The sequence below is a fragment of the Choloepus didactylus genome, chromosome 4, assembly GCF_015220235.1.
Source record: "Choloepus didactylus isolate mChoDid1 chromosome 4, mChoDid1.pri, whole genome shotgun sequence".
Classification (NCBI taxonomy): Eukaryota; Metazoa; Chordata; class Mammalia; order Pilosa; family Megalonychidae; genus Choloepus; species Choloepus didactylus.
In genome coordinates, this window is record NC_051310.1 from 101,860,095 (window position 1) to 101,879,547 (window position 19,453).

The window sequence follows — 19,453 nt, forward strand, 5'->3', positions numbered from 1 at the left end:
TCACTAGACATGTAACAAAGGCAATAGAAGGTAGGAGGAGATTCCATTTGTAAAGGTACCTATTCTCATCTAATAGATTCAGCAGTTTCTTTCTCCAGGCTGCAAACCACTCAACAGCCAATTCACACAGGAGAGATGAACTTGTAACAGAGCTCTATTTGACTACATATAGAGAAGCAACTTACTAGTTGCAAGCCTCATGCACACACCAAAGAGGAAACTGCACTGATTGCTGATATGAGACTATCAATTTACTTGTAAATTAAAATTACTTATAAATAGGGGTTGTGCTCCCTAAACTGAAGGCAATTTCAAAATTCTCTTTTAATGATCTCTGTATATGTTGTTTTTATCTTAAATTGCATAATCAAAGTAACACCAGTTACTTTGAAAATAGAGAGCAGGTGTCCTAACAACAGCGGACGACCTAAAAGCAGCTATAAGCAACTGCTTTAATGATATCCAGTCATCAGTGTGAAAAACATTCAAAGGAACAGGGGAAAGGGTAAAGTCTGCACGGTAAAAGGAGGGAAGATTATAAGTAATCCTGAACTAGTATGCGTAAGGACTTTGTAGTCAGATTCTTAATAAAGGAGTCGTGGCTAGCAGAAAGGCTAACAAGTAAGCTTGGTTAAATCGCTCTTTTGAAGGGCCATGATGGGACTGGGATCTCTCAAAGATCTGGGCTTTACTGACAAAGCAGCAGGGGGTGGGGTGGGGGTGAGTGGGTATGGGAAGGGGTGTGTGTGCCAGGAGTGAAAGAGGAGAGGAGATGAAATGTACAACTTGGAACCAGCTGAACTGCTTTAATCATCACTGAGAAAATCTGAGCCTACAAAGAGGATTTGTGCCAGGACAGTTTACTAAAAATACTCATCCTTTTACAAAGGAATGAAGGGGAATTTAAGGGAAAAACTGAGAACTGAAACTATAGAAATATTAAAAACAAAAAAACAAAAAAAAAAAACACCACTCTTCTTAATCTTTTAAAAACCCATGTTCTAAATAAAATCACAAAATTTTAAAACTTCAGGAGCACCAATGCTTTTGCCATGACACCAAGCTGTTCCTCTAAAAAAAAAAAAAAAGGCCTTCTGTATAAAAATTTAGAGGTATATAACTTCCAAAAGTATGATACTTCATTTTATCCTTTTACCCTTCCTCTACATATAAACAAATACGAAATCTCTTTTAAAATAAGAATTTTCATTCTTACATAAGACTTTTTTATACCGTTTAGAAACAAGTTTTTTGGTAATTTGCAAATCCTCTCTGAAAGAATCAGATGAGCTGATGAAACGCTAAAATCCTTAAAACTACTAAATTCCTTTTTTTTTTTTTTTTAGGAAGAACAAATATGAAATGAAAGAGGGTGCATCAACCATAGTAAAACTTGTCATTGGAATGTGGCAATATTAAAAATGAGACAGACTTGTTACAAAGCGGGGGCTGTCAAAAGAGTATATGGAAATTTAGAAACGTGAAAGTAGAAGCATCCCACAGAACATCTGAGTGAAGATAAGGCAAAGAATAGCAGTGATTTTCTTGCAGTGGTATGGAGTAGACATGGATGGTTCGAATAGAATAAGCAAGAATCAGGACAGTATAAAGATGAGGGACCATCTGGATGTCAATGCAACTAAAATTAAAGCACAGTGCGTGACAAGTTCTTGCTGTTTGCCTGCGTGAACTTTTCCTCTGGAGTGATTTTTGCCTCAATGAGTCAACTGGTAAAGAAGGGAACGGAACATTGGAGAAAAATAGTCAAGAAGAGAAAAACTGCTGTGTACTTTAAGAAAGCCAATGTTTAAAACAGAAAGCAGAGAGGAAAACAAATTAGCGGAAAACCATTTCATGCACACATCTTTTAACATTTAATTCAGAGAGCTCCCTGTACAGTCATATTAGTTTTTTATGTACCTCACCTCTCTCCTGAGAAGAATCATTGGTAATTCTATACAGGGCATTTCTTAAAGCATCTCAAAATTCTACCCTCATGCACCAACAGAGTCTTAAAACCACCTTGTCAACAATCTTTTAGCATTCTAAAAGCACTCTCTAGTACAACCATGTTTTGTTTTAATTCTTAGTCTGAAAAAATAGTTGATGTCATTAAACACAATTACTCCTTTACCAAATCAACTACCTGCATATTTCATTCACTCTTATCAACTATCAAGAAAAAAAAAAAAGACTATTTTGAGGGTACAGAGAGAAGGTCCCTCAGGCTCAAGAAGTATAAATTAATACAGAATAATCTTTCTGGAAGGCAATCTGGCAATGTGTATCAGCCTCAGCATTTATGCTTTTGTATTTCCTAATTGCACTTCTACAAATCTAGCCTTAATAAGTCAGGTGAGAAAAAAGGTTTGTATAGAAGGTATGTTCATCACAGTGTTAGGATAACAAAATTATAAGAGCAACAAACAAACAATAATAATAATAATAATACTAATAATAAATACCCTGGCACCCAGACTTATGGTTACATTATAGTCCTTAACATATTTTGTTAAAGCATAATTTGTCCATGGTGAGGTGCGTTAGGGGAAAAACACACATATATCACATATAGACATTTAAAAACATATCAAAATATGTTAATATTGGCTATCTCTGGGTGGTGGGATTACGGGTGACTTTTTTTTTTTTTAAACTTTGCAGTATCTTCAAAAAAAATGTGGAAGAGGCCAGAACGACCCCCGGACCAAGCAAAGCCTGTGCAGCGCTGCATCCCCACACCCAGTGCCTACATTCCACCGCCGTCACCACCATGCCCAAGAGAAAGGCTGAAGGGGATGCTAAAGAAGATAAAGTCAAGGTACAAGATGAACCACAGAGAAGATCTGCAAGATTATCTGCTAAACGTGCTCCTCCAAAATCAGAACCCAAGACTAAAAGGGGCCCTGCAAAGAAGGGAAAGAAGGTACCTAAAGGGAAAAAAGGGAAAGCTGATACTGGCAAGGACGGGAATAACCCTGCAGAACGTGGAGATGCCAAAACAGACCAGGCACAGAAAGCTGCAGGTGCCAAGTGAAGTGTGTGCATTTTTGTTAACTGTGTACTTCTGGTGACCATACAGTTTGAAATACTATTTTTTAAATCAAGTTTTAGAAAAATGCAGAATTCTGTTTTCCTTTTTTTTTTTTTTAAGCCATGTTGTTAGCACACAGAACACTTTGTTGTTTTTTGGGGAAGGGGCCAATGTCACCGATAGTCTCTCTGAAGCTGGACTGATGGGAGAAAACACCTTTCCCTTCTAATTTTGAGAGACTTTCTCTTTACTCCCAGGAGATGAGATTCCCTGATGCTGACACACATTAGCCACCTTGTTACAAATGCCTTATGGTATGGAAAAACTAAAATATGTTTTTATGTCCTCATGTCCTCTTCTCCCTCTCAGCCATCAACAAAGACTTGACTTCTTAAACCTGTTGGGACCTAACCCAAAAGAATTGGTTACCAGAATCCCAGGCAATGTGGACCTTCCAGTGATGCCCCTGAGATGACACCTTGCAGAAGAGGAGAGAGTCCTTGTTTAGGCTGTGGATCTTAAATCTGTTAATTCTGCCGTTTTCATTTCATTTCCTGAAAGTCAGGGTCGGCTTGTGAAAAGTTGTTAAACAACTGCTAAATGTGAATTATCAACCCTCTGAACTTTCCCTGCTGAGAGCCTCAAATGAAGACTTCATTGGGTTTTATAGTGGCTTTCTGATTTTGGTAGTCCACTGAAGAAGGGAGTTTGAAAGTTGTTGTACACTGTTACCAACTGTCTGCCCACATCCTGCCTGAAATACCATATACCATGATTGTTTATGAAAAGTATCTTTAATAAAACTGGATACAGTTTGGCTTGGGAAAAAAAATTATTACCTGCATAATCAGAAAAGTAAATATTTAAAATTACATCAGAAATTGAGACTTTATGTTGTTCTCTCACAAATTAATTCTAGAGCTGCCCATAACCATTGACATAAAATAGGCATCTCTTAAATTCTGAATGTTTTAAGCACTTCTGCCAATCTCCCACATTTATATTACTCTTCTTGGGGTCTGTATGGCTCAGACTCATCCTTCAGATGTTTTCTGATGATCTCTTCTAACACAATTCTGATTCTTTCAGTATGCATTATCTTTTCTCAAAAATATCACTTTTCAAGGAGATGAGTTAAAAAAAATTCTATTTGGGGACAAAAGTTTGACAATAAGCTACTTCTGCCAACCTCATCATCACTGTCATTATTATTACCAATATTCTTTTTTTTATAAGAAATTTTATTTTGAGATAAATTCAAACTTACAGGAACAGTTGCAAAAACAGTACAAACCCCATACATAGAATTCCAGCCTACCCCGACCCCCCTCCCCCGATCCACCACCTTTAACATCCTGTCACACCATTTCTTTCTTTCTTTCCCTCCCTCCCTCTCTCCCTCCCTATCTCTCTCCCTCCTATCATCCATCATCTATTGCTCTGTCTTCTGAACATATGAGAGCAAGCTGCACACATCCTTGAAAAAACAATATAATTCACATACACATTTCCCATGAACAAGAACATGCTTTTATGCAATCCCATTAAATGCAGCTAAGAAGTCCAAGAAATTCAACCTTGATACAAAGCTTACATTCCATATTTTCTTTTTTTTCCCCCTTATGTCCCATCTGCATCCCTTTGAGCCTCCTCTCCTCCATCCTCAGATCCCATCCAGGATCATCCTTGGCATTTAATTGTCATCTATTTAGACAGTCTTTTTTTTCAATTGTGGAAACATATATACAGCCTAAATCTTCCCATTCCACCCCCTCCCTAGCATTCCATTAGTGGGATTAATCACATTTAGAATGTTGCAATGCTATCAACTTCCCACCATCCCTTTCTAGAAGTTTCCCTACTTTTCATTTCTATGGTCATTCTCTGATACTTTCTTTGTGTTTACCGTGGGGCTTAAATTTAACATCTTAAATCTATAACAATCTTCTTTTTCTTTGATACCTACTTAACTTCAATATGACACATAGTTTATGTTCCTATACTCCCTCATTCCCCCACTTTTATGTAGTTCTTGTCAAAAATTACATATTTTACATGGAGTCCAAAACCACTGATTTATCATTACACTTTATGTATTTTAGATCCTGTAGGAAGTAAATAGTGGAGTTACAAATCAAAAATACAGTAGTACTGGCATTTATATTTACCACGTGATCTTTAGTGGTACTCTTTATTTCTTCATGTAGTTTCAGTCAATTGTTTAGTGTCCCTTCCTTTCAGCCTGCTCAACTCCCTTTAGCATTTCTTATAGGACTGATCTACTGGTGGTGAAATCCCTCAGTTTTTTTCTCTGTCGGTAGGGCTCCCTTTAGTATCTGAAGTAGGGCAGGTCTTTTATTAGCAAAATCTCTCAGTATTTGTTTGTGAAAAAATTAAGCTCTCCCTCAAATTTGAAGGAGAGTTTTGCTGGATAAAGTATTCTTGGTTGGAAATTTTTCTCTCTCAAGAGTTTTAAATATGTCATGCCACTGCCTTCTCGCCTCCATGGTGGCTGCTGAGTAGTCACTATTTAGTCTTATGTTGTTTCCTTTGTATGTGGTGAATTGCTTTTCTCTTTCTGCTTTCAGAACTTGCTCCTTATCTTCAGTATTTGGCAGTCTAATCAGAATATGTCTTGGAGTGGGTTTATTTGGATTTATTCTATTGGAGTTCGCTGGGCATTTATGATTTGTGTATTTACATTATGTAGAAGGTTTGGGAAGTTTTCCCCAACACTTTCTTTGAATACTCTTTCTAGACCTTTACCCTTCTCTTCCCCTTCTGGGACACCAATGAGTCTTAAATTTGGATGTTTTATTTTATCTATCATATCCCTGAGATCCATTTCGATTTTTTTCCCCATTCTTTCTTTTGTTCCTTCATTTTCTGTTCTGTGGTCCTCGAGGAGGCTGAGTTGCTGTTCAACTTCCTCTAATCTTGTATTATGAGTATCCAGAGTCTTTTTAATTTGGCCAACAGTTTCTTTTATTTCCACAAGATCTTCTATTTTTTTATTTACTCTTGCAATTTCTTTATGCTCTTCTACGGTCTTCTTTATGTCCTTTATATCCTGTGCCATGCTCTTCTTCATGTCCTTTATATCCTGAGCCCTTGTTGCCTGTCTGTAATTCTTCAATTAATTGTGCTAAGTACCGTGTGTCTTCTGATCTTTTGATTTGGGTGTTTTGGTTTGAGTTCTCCATATCATCTGGTTTTATCATATGCTTTAAGATTTTCTGTTGTTTTTAGCCTTTGCCATTTCCTTTACTTGATCCCTAATTTGACAGATCTACAGCTTAGTGGCGTACTCGTTCTCTAACTAACCAGAAGATGGCATCCGTGAGTCACCTATTCTCCTCAAGTCAGATCTCCCAACTTTGTCTTTGTGGTGTATGGGGGTCTGATGCTTGTGGGGTCCAACTGGTGCACCAAGTTTGGGTGTGTTGCTGGTGCTGTCTGCCCTGAATGTGGGGCGTGTGTCTGGGTGGTGAGGCAGGCAGGGCAGCTTTAATAATCAAACCTCCCAGGTGTTCACGGAGATTTAAGGCTGTTGCCGGAGCCTAAGCCTTCATTTCAGTCTTTCCACTGATTGTCTCTGCCGCTGACCCACAAGTCCTTGGTATTCGTATAGGGTCCCTGGGATTTCCGAGCGGTTCCCCCTTCCCAGCTGTGCTCTTCCAGGACCTCTGCTGAGGGAGGGCTGCGCCACGTCACTAGAGCGCGCCGGCCCGCCAGGGAAGCCCTGGGTCGCTGGGCCATGCAGGGGCGCTCCCAACCCGCTTCAAAGATGGTTGAATGGGATACGTTAACTTCCCCCTTTTCGCACAGCTCCGCCCTCCCAGCTCCAGGACAATCAGCCGTGGGTGTATTAAAGGCCACTGTCCACAGCCGATATTGTGGCTTGTGTGTAGTGCTGCTGGAAAGAGTCCCCATCACACTGGGTTTCTTGGCGCGGCTCTGGGCTGTGGGTCTGGCCCTGGGCAGGAGCGTCCCCCACCCGCTGGGGAGACGGCTGCAAGAAATGCAGTTTTCTTTCTCCTTTTGGCTCCCCTCTGCTCCACTGGTCTCGAGACAATCAGCAGCAGGTGTGAGAAGGGGTATCCTCCATGCCAGACACCGAAGTGTTAGCCCAGCCTGCTCCCGCTGTGCTTCACTGCGCGGCTCTCCCCATCGTATCTGCAGCCACTCCCAGGCTTTTTTTTTTAAAGAACTAGTCCGTCTCCAAACGCCAGCCCACTGTTTCTCCACACCACAGTGTGGCTGTGGGACTTTCAGCCAGCTCACTCACTCGTTTCAGAATGCAGGCTCCTGGTTTCACCAAATACACATTCCCTGTGGATTTAGCAGACCTTGTCCGTCTGGTGCATCACTGGCAGTGGTGTTCTGGGTCACTTTCTGGTTTTTATCTAGTATTTTTCACGGAGGTGTTTTTTTGCCCTGTCTCACCTAGTCGCCATCTTAGGTTCCTCTCCGCCATTATTCTTAAAGGAGAAATAAAATCCTTTTAAACTATTACTCTGATAACATTCCAACGGTTATGCTCCTCAATTCTGCCCTATTTTCATTTTTTCTATATTCTGTTTTTTACAATTGTTTATTCTGCTTAACAAATTTGTTATATTTAACCCAATTTACACCTGCCAGCTAAGAGACCCAAAAGTTCAGGTGCCAATATCAGATTATTGTAACAGCATGGAAATTGGCTATTTTCAGACCTGAGAAGCATAGAATTTAGACATGCATTTTCTTTGAGACCTTCTGTCTCTATACTCTAATATTTGAACCTACTCTAGCTGTAAATACAGTCAATTATTACTGTAAAGGCCTGGGGCAATTATACTTTATAACATTACAGTTTGTCATATGTTTCATGAGTAACAACAACAATGTAAGATAAATATGTCAGCAGTTACTACAGACCCAGTTTAGATAAAAAGCACATAAATCCAAACAATTTTTCTCATTTACTGACTCTCAAACTATTAAAAGGAAGGCAGGAAGGGAGAAGGGGGAGGAAGAGGCAGAGGGGAGGAGGAAGAGGAGGACTCCAAATGTCCACAAGCATAAAGTTTGTGGGGAGAGATGCACCTAGAAATGAAATTCAATGAAGAACAACATGATTCTGCCTGTCTGCCTGCACCCCATATCATTAGCTGTTGACAGCAGGGGCTATGTCTTTTGATTCTTTGTATTACCCAGAAACAGATAAAGCGTAGACGTTCAAAAAACATTTACTAAGTGAATGATTTTTCGGATATACTTGTTTGGTGCAAGTGTAAATTTTATGGAATAAACTGCAAAAAAACTTAACCTTAAATGGATCTAATGGAATAAAATTCATTAAAATATCTCAAAGCATGATAAGCATCCTAGTTTTCTAATAAACAACCCATTTCTGAAATTGCAACTGAAGAGAGCGTTCCTTCATATGGCAGCCCTGCTCATTCCAAGTTCACAATGTTAGGAGTTCTTTCCATTAATGATTACTCAGGGACACAAGGCACTCGGTCAGGGGATAGGTGCTAAGAATGCAGTAGACTGGAAACATCCATTTTCTTAACTGTCATAGACACATTAAGAAATAAGTTATATATCAAATACCTATATTCTATAGAAACTTGATACATCTCCTAGTTAGGTACACCCAAACATGACTTGCTTACTGACAAAGTTAGCTTTCCTTTTAGAGAATTGTAAAACTAGAGAAAAATAATCTGCTAACTGAAGGTGTGTTCCATTTTTTGTCAGAACAGTTATTCACTGTTCTCCTGGGAGAAATACAGGAGGTAGGGAAACAAATTACCAACTCAAATGTGTAGGATGTGCTAGAAAACACCAAATATGTATAAGGAGATTTGGGACAAGTGGGAAAACACTTGAAATAGTTCATTATAAATTTTTATTTTTTGAACAAGAGCATGAAGGTATAGTTAAACCTTTTGGTAATTTGAACATGCCAAGTATATTCTTGCCTTAGGGCCCATAAGCTGTTCCCCCAGCCCTGAATGCTTCCCACCTCTCCCAAAGCACCCCCCAAACCAGCTCCTTGTACTCCAGATTAAATTTCACCTCCTTGGAGAAGTCTCTTTTACCAATCTAAAGCTACCCAATCACTCTATCATATCACCCTGTTTTAACTCTCCATATAACACATCACTATCTCATATTTTTCTTGTTTCTTTTTTAATTGTCTTCCTCTACCAGAAAGAAAATTCTGTGAGTACAGGGAGCATCACTCTTTTTCAGCACGTTAGCAACAATATAGGCACAAAGGAGATACCCAAATATCTGTGGTTATTTGTTTAACAAAGCAATTTTCCTTAATTATATACATTCACAGAAGGGAATGTGATGTGAAAAGTCCTTTTTTTAAAGGGAGGAATAAATTTCAAGGGTTATATTTGGCTTTTAAAAACTATCTGTATGTATAGGTTATTTATACATGACTGAATGATGATTAATGAAGGTGCCACATTCTGAAGTTATTTCTGTAGGCATTCAAAAAGTGTCTAACTTTCTTGTGGTCTTTCCCACTTTATAGGTGTTTTAGTGTTACTATCACCTCTCATGCAGATGAAAAACAACAGCCTAAACAGATATGTCAGATTTTAAACTCTAGAAACATGGACAAAGCTTCCATTTCTCTGGTAGTCCCTATAATGCCTAAGACACATATAAGCAAAATAAATATTAGACAATAGTTTTTTCTCATAGTACAGAAAAAATAAAGGTAATCTGATGCAGTACTCAATTAACTTGCCAGATTAAAAACATGAAAATTTGAAAGTACTGATTTAAACTTGTTTTAGACAAGGCCTCCTGTCTAAATTTAGACCGCTATCTGACCTTGGTACAAAGGCACAGTTTATAGAAGAGGCAAGTAAATGTTTTTTTCCAATAGCCTTCAAATTTTAGTACTGTACCTCGAACATCCCTAAACTTCTTCACAAATCATCAGTGGTTTCGTGATCTAATACAATTACATTTAAAGCTACACCACTCCATAAAAACCAAGAAATCCATGTAGTGCAAAATTATCTTTCAATATGCAAGCCCTAATATTCTGGAATTTGTTGAGGAGCTCTCTATTCCCATTATGACAACCTTCAGGATTTTATAAATGATTGTTTCTATCTTTTTAGTTTTTGCCTTTCCACAGACAATCTAGACCAAACCAACTTTAACAATTTTGGATGTCATTAGCTCATTTAGTGCCAAGTTTCAGTATTCCATGTACATCTATTTTCACATCACAGCTCACAGAACAAACTGCGAAGTGAACCAGGATATCAAGACATAAAAAAGGTGTTGTCTAAAGATCTTGCCAAAGCAATTATACTTTAACACTTAGCCACAATCAGTCATTACCATCTGACAGTTAAAACCCAGTGCAAGAGTGTTAAAAATTTTTTGCTAAAGTTGCCCAAAGGAACCTAGATAAACTTCTGATATGCTCTAAATAGGAAATGTTTATTCTTCCACCTGTAGATTTCAAGACACTAAAAGGGGGGAAGGGAGAGTGGGTCACTAAATATGAATACACTTATTAGAAATGAACAACGCATTACAAATTCCCAGAGAGACCCGGTTAACATTTGCTTTATGTACTTCCTCATAATGACCCCAATTTTTTTAACAGACAAGTTAAATAGTGTACTTTAAATGCCGACACAGGTCCTAATCAAGGTTTAAATCAGTATATTTTGAAGAAAGTGACTCTCTAACCTAGCCTAACAGGTCCCTTCCCCTTTCCAAATCTTTTGAAATCACACCTTGCTCTAATGTCAAAGGTTCTCCAGTATGGGACAACCTAGGTTTGAACACTGGCTCTGCCACACCTTGGGTGTGCTACTTCAACTCAGGAAACCTAATGCCCTCCACCTCTAAAATAAGCACAATAATATTCCCTGCCAGATATATTTGCTGTGGGGATACTCTGTGTAAAATGCTTAGCACAGTGTCTGGCTTATACTAAGCACTCAAATGTTAGTTATCAATACTATCATCGACCAATTTCAATAGTTTGTCACTAACTCATCATGTGGCAGGAGACACATCTAAAGCTGTTTCCTTGTTAGTTATGTTGCACTAATCCTGCTCTATGCCACAATTTTTTTCCATACATGTCTGTTTAACTTCCTTATGATAGCTCACAAAAACTTTACTATCCGACTAACCCAGATAAAAGGTGTTTTTACCACAAAGTATGATTTCAGTCTTGGCAATAACCCACTATGAAAGGCACAGCGGAAGTTCACCAAAACTTCCTTCACTGAATTAAGGTATTATAGGGTTTCTGATTTCGGGATTCTTAAAAATTCTTTTCCCATTAAAAAAGGTCTGTACTTCAAACACTATTCTGATTGAAAAAGAAGAAACCATGGAAACCCCAATGTCACCAGGGTGATTTTGAACAGGTACCAGTCAGAACTCTTTCCTTCACACCATAAATACCCTAAAAATCTCTACAGTAATGCCTGTATGTAGCAAATGCCTTACTATATATAACTATCCTATGCTACAGCAGTCAGGACATGAGGTTTCATCCTTTGGTAGGCAGGGTAGGAAAGAAAGGATTCTTTCCAGAACAGGTGTGTCTGTGTTGAATAGGGAGAAGTTGAATAGGGATCAGTGAGGATGGGGAGAAAAAGTATGGAAAGCCCAGCTGTTCAAGGAGTGTTCTGGGGACTGGACACGTAAGTTTGCCCAGGGCAGCAAGTGTTTAGGAAAATGAAGGGTGAGCAGGGAGGAAAGGTGATTTAGAACCAGACAGAGAACTCTGGTTCTAAAACCAGGTAGAGGAGCACGAACCTTCTATTACAGTTGAAGTTTTCTTGTTATTTTTGTTGTTATTGTGTTATTATTATTTTTGAAATGTAACAGAAAGTAATGTGATGGAGGAAATGCTTAAGATTTATCCGGGTGCAAGGTCCAGAGAGAGTGCAGGGTGGAGAGACTGATAGGAACAACACAAGTTATTACAAAGTCTCTGCTGAGATAAGGACCTCATTAAGATGGAGTGGTTACATGTCCAAAGAAAATTTATAAGCCACCTTTAAATGAACGTGAACTCATCCCTTTCAAAATCTTGTGACATCCAAATCACATTTAACCGAGGTTTATAACCTCAGCTGCCCATAACCATGACCAAAACAAGTAAATTGATTTTCTTGGGCAGAAGACTAGTTGGCTTCTAAAGTTGAAATCCTTCGGTTTCCTGGGCTGATGACCAACCAGTTCTTCACACACAAAGAGCCCTAAGTCAAAACCCCTCACCCCTGACTCAATAGCGTCCCCGCAAATCTGCACCGTTTGCTCACATGCCTTGGGGCTGCCACTGTTTCTACCGAGCTCTGCGCCCTGACAAAGAAAGCGGAGTTGACCCTTTGGGAATATCCTGTTTCGAACCTGAAATACTTAAAGAATCTGCAATGAGAGCTTTCTGCCCAGCAAGCTGCTCCAGGAGAGGAGATTCAGCCTAAAAACCTCCTCGACGCGGAGAGTCTGGCAAGGAGCCAAGAGTCCCGGGCGTCGGGCCCGAGTACCGAGGCCGCAGAAAGTGCCTGAGGGTTTCCCTTCGCCGCTCTCCATATCCAGGGTCTTCGTCTCGCCCTGGACCGCTAGCGAAGCGGTCTCCGGGACCCTGACCGGGCCCTCCCCGCGCCTAAGCCGCAAGGCCCTGCCATCTCCCCGGGCTCGCCGCCGCGACCCCCAAAAGCGCCAGGCCCCGGCCTAGCCCCCGACGGGCCCCTCAGCCGAGGCCTCCCCCGGTCCACGCTGCCGGCTCCTAGCCCTTCCCCGTCCGCCAGACCCGCTTACCCAGAAGATGAGGTTGAGAAAGACGAGCACGGTCTTAGAGGAGGTGATGCCGCACTGGCCCATGGTGCCGGCGGCCCGCGGAGGCCCAGCTCGGCGAGCGGAGCCGCGCTCACCGAGCGAGGCGGCAATGGCGGCGGCACCTCCCCACTGGAAACTGCGTGAACTGCGCGGCCTGAGCAGCGATCCCCGCAGCCCCGGCTCAGTCGCGAAGCGCGAGCCCGGGCAGGTGCCTAGATCCTTCGCGCAGCCGCCGCAATCCCCCAAAGGCCTCTGCGCCGCTCCCTAGCAACGGAGTCCCGCCCCCGGCGGCCAAACCAGCCGCATCAGTCAATCACTCCAGCGACCACAGCAGAGAGGCCACGCCTTTTAAAGGCGCCGAAAGTTCAGCGCGTTTTCTTGGCCTTTGGACTCCCTTGTATGGTCCATTAGAGAGGTTCTGGTGAACCAGGCCCACTCCCCTCCTACTAAGCTCCTGTTAAGATACTATGCCATAAAAGAATGATCCTGTTCATGGGAATTGTATATGTGAATTACGTTGTTTGTTCAAGGATGTGTGTAGCTTGCTCTCATGTGTTCAGAAGACAGAGCAATAGATGATGGATGATAGGGAGGGAGGGAGGGAGGGAAAGAAAGAAATGGTGGCGTGACAGGATGTTAAAGGTTGTGGATCCGGGTATCGGGGGAGGGTATGCTGGAGTTCTGTGTATGGGTTTTGTATTGTTTTTGCAACTGTTCCTGTAAGTTTGAATTTATTTCAAAAAAAAAAAAAAAAAAAGATACTATGCCAGCATCATAGATGGCGCAGAGGCCATAGGGCTCTTTCTACCTAGGCTGTTCTCCCCTAGGAAGTTCGGAGACACTAATTTCTCCCTTACCAGAGATTTTCCTGACTAGAGGTATGTCATTAGGCAGAGAGAATTGCAGTGACCCATCAACAAATATTTATGGGGGACTAATTATGCCAGGTGCTAGGCTACCTTTCACAAGGAGAAAAGCCGATGATGGGATTGGCAAGGTGGACACATGTTTACGTGGGTGTGTGGTTGAGGGCAAGGCAGGACATCAAGGCTATTCCAGGGCAGTACATTTTGGAACAAGTCTTACATTACTGAAACGTCTTCTGTTTTGTTATTTTAACTTTTTTATTAGAGAAGTTGTGGGTTTCACAGACTACTCATGCGTAAAATACAAGATTCCCGTACATCACCCCACCAACAACAATTTGCATTGGTGTGGAACATTTGTTACAATTGATGATAGCACTTTTTTGTAATTGTACTAATTTTTTTAACAGTAGTTACCTTTGTTAAAATTGCATAAAAATGATTAAAATAGTACCATTAACTATGTCCATAGTTTACATTAGCTGTTTTTTCCATATACCACAATATTATTAACAACTTGTATTAGTGTTGTACATTTGTTATAATTCATGAAAGAACAATTTTATACTTGTACTATAAACTGTAGTCCCTTATCTACAATAGAGTTCACTTTGTTATACAGTCCTATGCTTTATCTTTTTTTATTCTAGTAACATATATGACCTAAAGTTTCCTGTTTTAACCACATTCACCTCTATAATTCAGTGCTGTTAATTACACTCACAATAATGTGCTACCATCACCATCATCCATTTCCAAACCTGTACAATCAACCTAAATATAAATTCTGTACAAATTAAACATTGATTCCCCATTTTCTAACCCCAGTCTATACCCTGGTAACCTATATTCTAGATTCTAACTCTATGAGTTTGCTTATAATAATCAGTTCATATCAGTGAGATCATGCAATATTTTCCTTTTGTGTCTGGCTTATTTCACTCAGCATAAATGTCTTCAAGATTCATCTATATTGTTGCATGTATAAGGACTTCATTATTTTTATGGCTAAATAATATTCCAATGTATGTATATACCATATTTTGTTTATCCATTCATCAGTTGATGGACAATTAGGATGCTTCCATCTTTAAGCAATTGTGAATAATGCTACTGTGAACACTAGTGTGTAAATGTCTGTTCACATCCCTGCTTTCAATTCTTTTGGGCATATACCTTATAGAGGGATTGCCGGGTCATATGGTAATTCTTTACTTAGCTTCCCACATCCTCTCCAATACCTACAGTTTTCCGTTTTTTGATACAGCACTCTAGTAGGTGTGCTCTGATACCTCTTTCTGGTTTTGATTTTCATTTCCCTAATAACTAGTGATGTTGAGCATCTTTTCATGTGCTTTTAGCCATTTGTATTTCCTCTTTGGAAAACTGTCTGTTCATGTCATTTGACCATTTTTAAATTGGGTTGTTTGTATTTTTATTGTTAAGTTGTAGGATTTCTTTATATATTCTGGATATTAAACCCTTATGGGATATGTGGTTTCCAAATATTTTCTCCCATTGACTAGGTTGTCTTTTCACTTTTGTGATAAAGTCTTTTGATGCTCAAAAGTTTTTAATTTTGAGGAGGATCCATTCATCTATTTTTTCTTTTGTTGCTTGAACTTTGGGTGTAAAGTTCTAGAAACCACTGCCAACACAAGATTCTGAAGATACTTCCCTATATTTTCTTCTAGGAATTTTATAACTGTGGCTCTTATATTTAGGTCTTTGATCCATTTTGAGTTAATTTCTGTGGGTGTGAGATAGGGGTTGTGCCAGTTTGAATGTATTATGTCCCCCAGAAAAAGCCATATTCTTTGATGCAATCTTGTGGGGTAGACATATTAGTGGGGATTAAGTTGGAACGTTTGGATTAGGTTGTTTCCATGGAAATGCGCCCCATCCAACTGTGGGTGATAACTCTGATTGGATAGTTTCCATGGAGGTGTGGCCCTGCCCATTCAGCATGAGCCTTGATTCGTTTACTGGAGCACTATATAAGCTCAGACAGAAGGAGCAGGCTTGCTACAGCCAAGAGGGACACTGAAGAACGCACTGGAACTGAGAGAGGAGCTATCCTCCGGTGAAGGTACCCAATTACTGATGTGTTACCTTGGACACTTTATGGCCTTAAGACTGTAACTGTGTAACCAAATAAACCTCCTTTTGTAAAGGCCAATCTGTTTCTGGTGTTTTGCACTCCTGCAGCATTAGCAAACTAGAACAGGGGTCCTCCTTCATTTTTTTGCATATGGATATCCATTTTCCCAGCATCATTTGTTGAGGAGACAATTCTATCCCAGTAGAGTGGACATGGGAGCCTTGTCAAAAATCAATTGGCCATAGATGTAAAGGTCTATTTCTGAATTCTCAATTTGATTCCATTGTTCAATATGTCCATCCTGGGCCAATACCATACTATGTTCACCAATGTAGTTTTGTAATATGTTTTAAAGTCAAGAAGTGAGAGTCCTCGACCTTTGTTTTTCTTTTTCAAGATATTTTTGGCTATTCAGGGCCCTTTACCCTTCCAAATAAATTTGATAATTGGCTTTTCCATTTCTGCAAAGAAGGCTGTTGGAATTTTGATTGGGATTTCATTGAATCTATGAATCATTTTGGGTAGAATTGACATCTTAATGATATTTAGTCTTCCAATCCATGAACAGAGAATGCCCTTCTATTTTATTTATTTTATTTATTTAGGTCTTCTTTGATTTCTTTTAGCAATGTTTTGTAGTTTTCTGTGTACAAATCCTTTCCATCCCTGGCGAAATTTATTCCTAGACACTTGATTCTTTTAGTTGCTGTTGTAAATGGAATCTTTTTTCTTGATTTCCTCCTCAGATTGCTCAGTACTACTGTATAGAAACTACTGATTTTTGCATGTTGATCTTGTACCCCACCACTTTGCTGAATTTGTTTACTAGCTGTAGTAGCTTTATTGTCGATTTTGGGGACTTTCTAGATATAGGACCATGTCATCTACAAATAGTGGAAGTTTTACTATTTCTTTCTGATTTGTATGACTTCTATTTCTTTTTCTTGCCTAACTGCTCTGGCTAGAACTTCCAGAACAATGTTTAATAACAGTAGTAACTATGGCCATCCTCATCTTGTTCCACATCTTAGAAGGAAATCTTTTGGTCTTTCACCATTGAGTATGATGTTAGCTGTGGGTTTTTCCTGTATTCCCTTTATCATGTTAAGTATGTGTGATGGTTAGGTTCATGTGTCAACTTGGCCAGGTGACCCAGCTGTCTGGTCAAGCAAACACTGGCCTAACAATTGCTGTGAGGACGTTTGAGGCTGGTTGATAAACCAACAGGCTGGTTTATTGGATCATCAGTCAATTGACTGCAGCTGTGACTGATGACTCATCAAAGGGCATGCCTTCCACAATGAGAGAATGCAATTGGCTGGATTTGATCCAATTAATCAGTTGATTAATCAGTTGAAGACTTATAAGCAAGACAGATAGAGGACCTTCACTTCTTCTTCAGCTGCCCAGTGAAGCATTTCCTGAGGAGTTCCTGAAGTTGCCGGTTCGTTTCCTGAGGAGTTCATCGAACACGTTTGTCGAAGATCCCAGTTCATTTCCTGAGGAGTTCGTCGAAGTTGCCGGTTCGTTTCCTAAGGAGTTCATCGGATATCTTCCTTGGAGTTGACAGTTTGTTGACGGCTCTACAGAATTTGGACTCGTGCATACCCACAGTTGCGTGAGTCACTTTTAAAATTTGATAATCAGAGACACCTCTCATTGATTCTGTTTCCCTAGAGAACCCTAACTAATACAGTATGTTTCCATCTATTCCTATTTTTTATGTGTTTTTATCCAGAAAAGATGCTGCATTTTGTCAAATGCCTTTTCTATGTCAATGGAGTTGATCATGTGTTTTTTCCCCTTCATTTCGTTAATGTTGTATATTACATTAATTGATTTTCTTGTGTTGAACACCCTTGCATTCCTGGGTGTGCCAGTTTGGATATATTATATCCCCCCAAAAGCCATGTTTTAATCCTTTGTAAAAGACAATCCATTTCTGGAATTTTGCATAATGGCAGCTCTAGCAAACCGGAACACAGGCATAAACCCCACATGATCAAGGTGTATAATTCTTTTAATGTGATGTTAGATTTGATTTGCAAGTATTTTGTTGAGAATTTTTGCATCTATAGTCATAAAAGAAATTGTTCTGTAATTTTCTTTTCTTGCAGTATCTTTTCTGCCTTTGGTATTATGGTGATGTTGGTCTCATAGAATTAGTTAGGTAGTTTTCCCTCTTCTGTTTTTTGGAGGAGTTTGAGCAGATTGGTACTGATTCTTCTTATTCACCTGTGAAGCCATCTGTTCCTGGGCTTTGCAATGTTGGAAGGTTTTTGATGACTGATTCTATCTCTTTACTTGTAACTGGTCTGATGAAATCTTCTATTTCTTCTAGAGTCAGTGTAGGTTGTTCATGTGTTTCTAAGAATTTGTCCATTTCATCTAGGTTGTCTAATTTATTGTCATACAGTTGTTCATCTTATACTCTTATGTTCCTGTGATGTCAGTACTAATGTTCCCCCTCTGATTTTATTTATTTGCATCTTCTCTCATTTTTTCTTTGTCAGTATGGCTAAGGGTTTGTCAATTTTATTGATCTTTTCAAAGAATCATTTTTTTGGTTTTGTTAATGATCTCTATTGTTTTTTAAATTATCAATTTCATTTATTTCTACTCTAATCTTCATTATTTCTTTCCTTCTGTTTGCTTTGGGATTAGTTTGCTGTTTTTTTTCTATTTCTTCCAGATGTACAGTTAAGTCTTTGGTTTTAGCCTTTTCTTCTTTCTTAATGTAAGCATTTAGAGCTACTAATCTCCATTTCAGCACTGCCTTTGCTGCCTCCCATTAGTTTTGATATATTGTGTTCTCATTTTCATTTGTCTCAAGATATTTACTGATTTCCCTTGCAATTTCTTCTTTGACTGATTGTTTAAGTGTATTATTTAACTTCCATATGGTTGTGGATTTTCCAGTTCTCTGCCTGTTATTGATTTACAGCTTCATTCCATTATGGCCAGAGAAGATGCTTTCTATAATTTCAATCTTTTTAAATTTATTGAGACTTGTTTAGTGATACAACATGTGGTCTATTGTGGAGAAAGATCCATGTGTACTTGAGAAGAATGTAAATACTGCTGTTTTGGGGTGTAAAATTGTGTATGTGTCTGTTAGCTCTAGTTCATTTATCATATGATTTAAGTTCTCCTTCCTTATTGATCTTCTGTCTAGATGTTTTATCTGTCGACGAGAGTGGGGTATTAAAGTCTCCAACTCTTGTAGTAGAGGTGTGTTTCTCCCTTTGGTTTTGCCAGCGTTTGCCTCATGTATTTTGGGCCACTGTGGTTAGGTGCATAATATTTATGATTGTTATTTCTTCTTGGTGGATTGCTCCTCTTGTTAATATATAGTGTCCTTCTTTGTATCTAATAACAGCTTTTGACTTAAAGTCTATTTCATTTGATATTAGTATAGCTGCCCCAGCTGTTCTGCGGCTACTATTTGCATGGAATATTTTTTTCCAGACTTTCACTTCCAACCTATCTGTGTCTTTGGATCTAAGGTGAATCTTTTGTAACCAACATATAATTGGGTCATGCCTTTTTTTTTTTTTTAATCCATTCTGCTACTCTGTGTCTTTTCCATTAGGGACTTTAATCCATTAACATTCA

The 19,453-nt window shown here is 39.3% G+C and overlaps 2 protein-coding genes and 1 pseudogene across 2 annotated transcripts in view; 2 read left to right on the plus strand and 1 right to left on the minus strand.

The window, feature by feature from the left end:
- TSPAN3 (tetraspanin 3) overlaps window positions 1-13,115 on the minus strand; it is a 28,287-nt gene extending 15,172 nt beyond the window's left edge. The window contains exon 1 of the mRNA XM_037833331.1: window positions 12,854-13,115. Within this exon, the coding sequence (XP_037689259.1) occupies window positions 12,854-12,916 (63 nt within the window). The 5' untranslated portion in view covers window positions 12,917-13,115. The remainder of the gene's footprint in view (window positions 1-12,853) is intronic.
- Window positions 2,774-12,770, plus strand: LOC119530894 (non-histone chromosomal protein HMG-17-like). Its single transcript, XM_037831588.1, has 2 exons — window positions 2,774-3,033; window positions 12,632-12,770. Exons 1-2 carry the CDS (start codon window positions 2,774-2,776, stop codon window positions 12,768-12,770), a joined length of 399 nt encoding a protein of 132 aa, XP_037687516.1.
- The window catches only part of LOC119532750, a 32,612-nt pseudogene continuing 26,139 nt past the window's right edge, over window positions 12,981-19,453 (plus strand).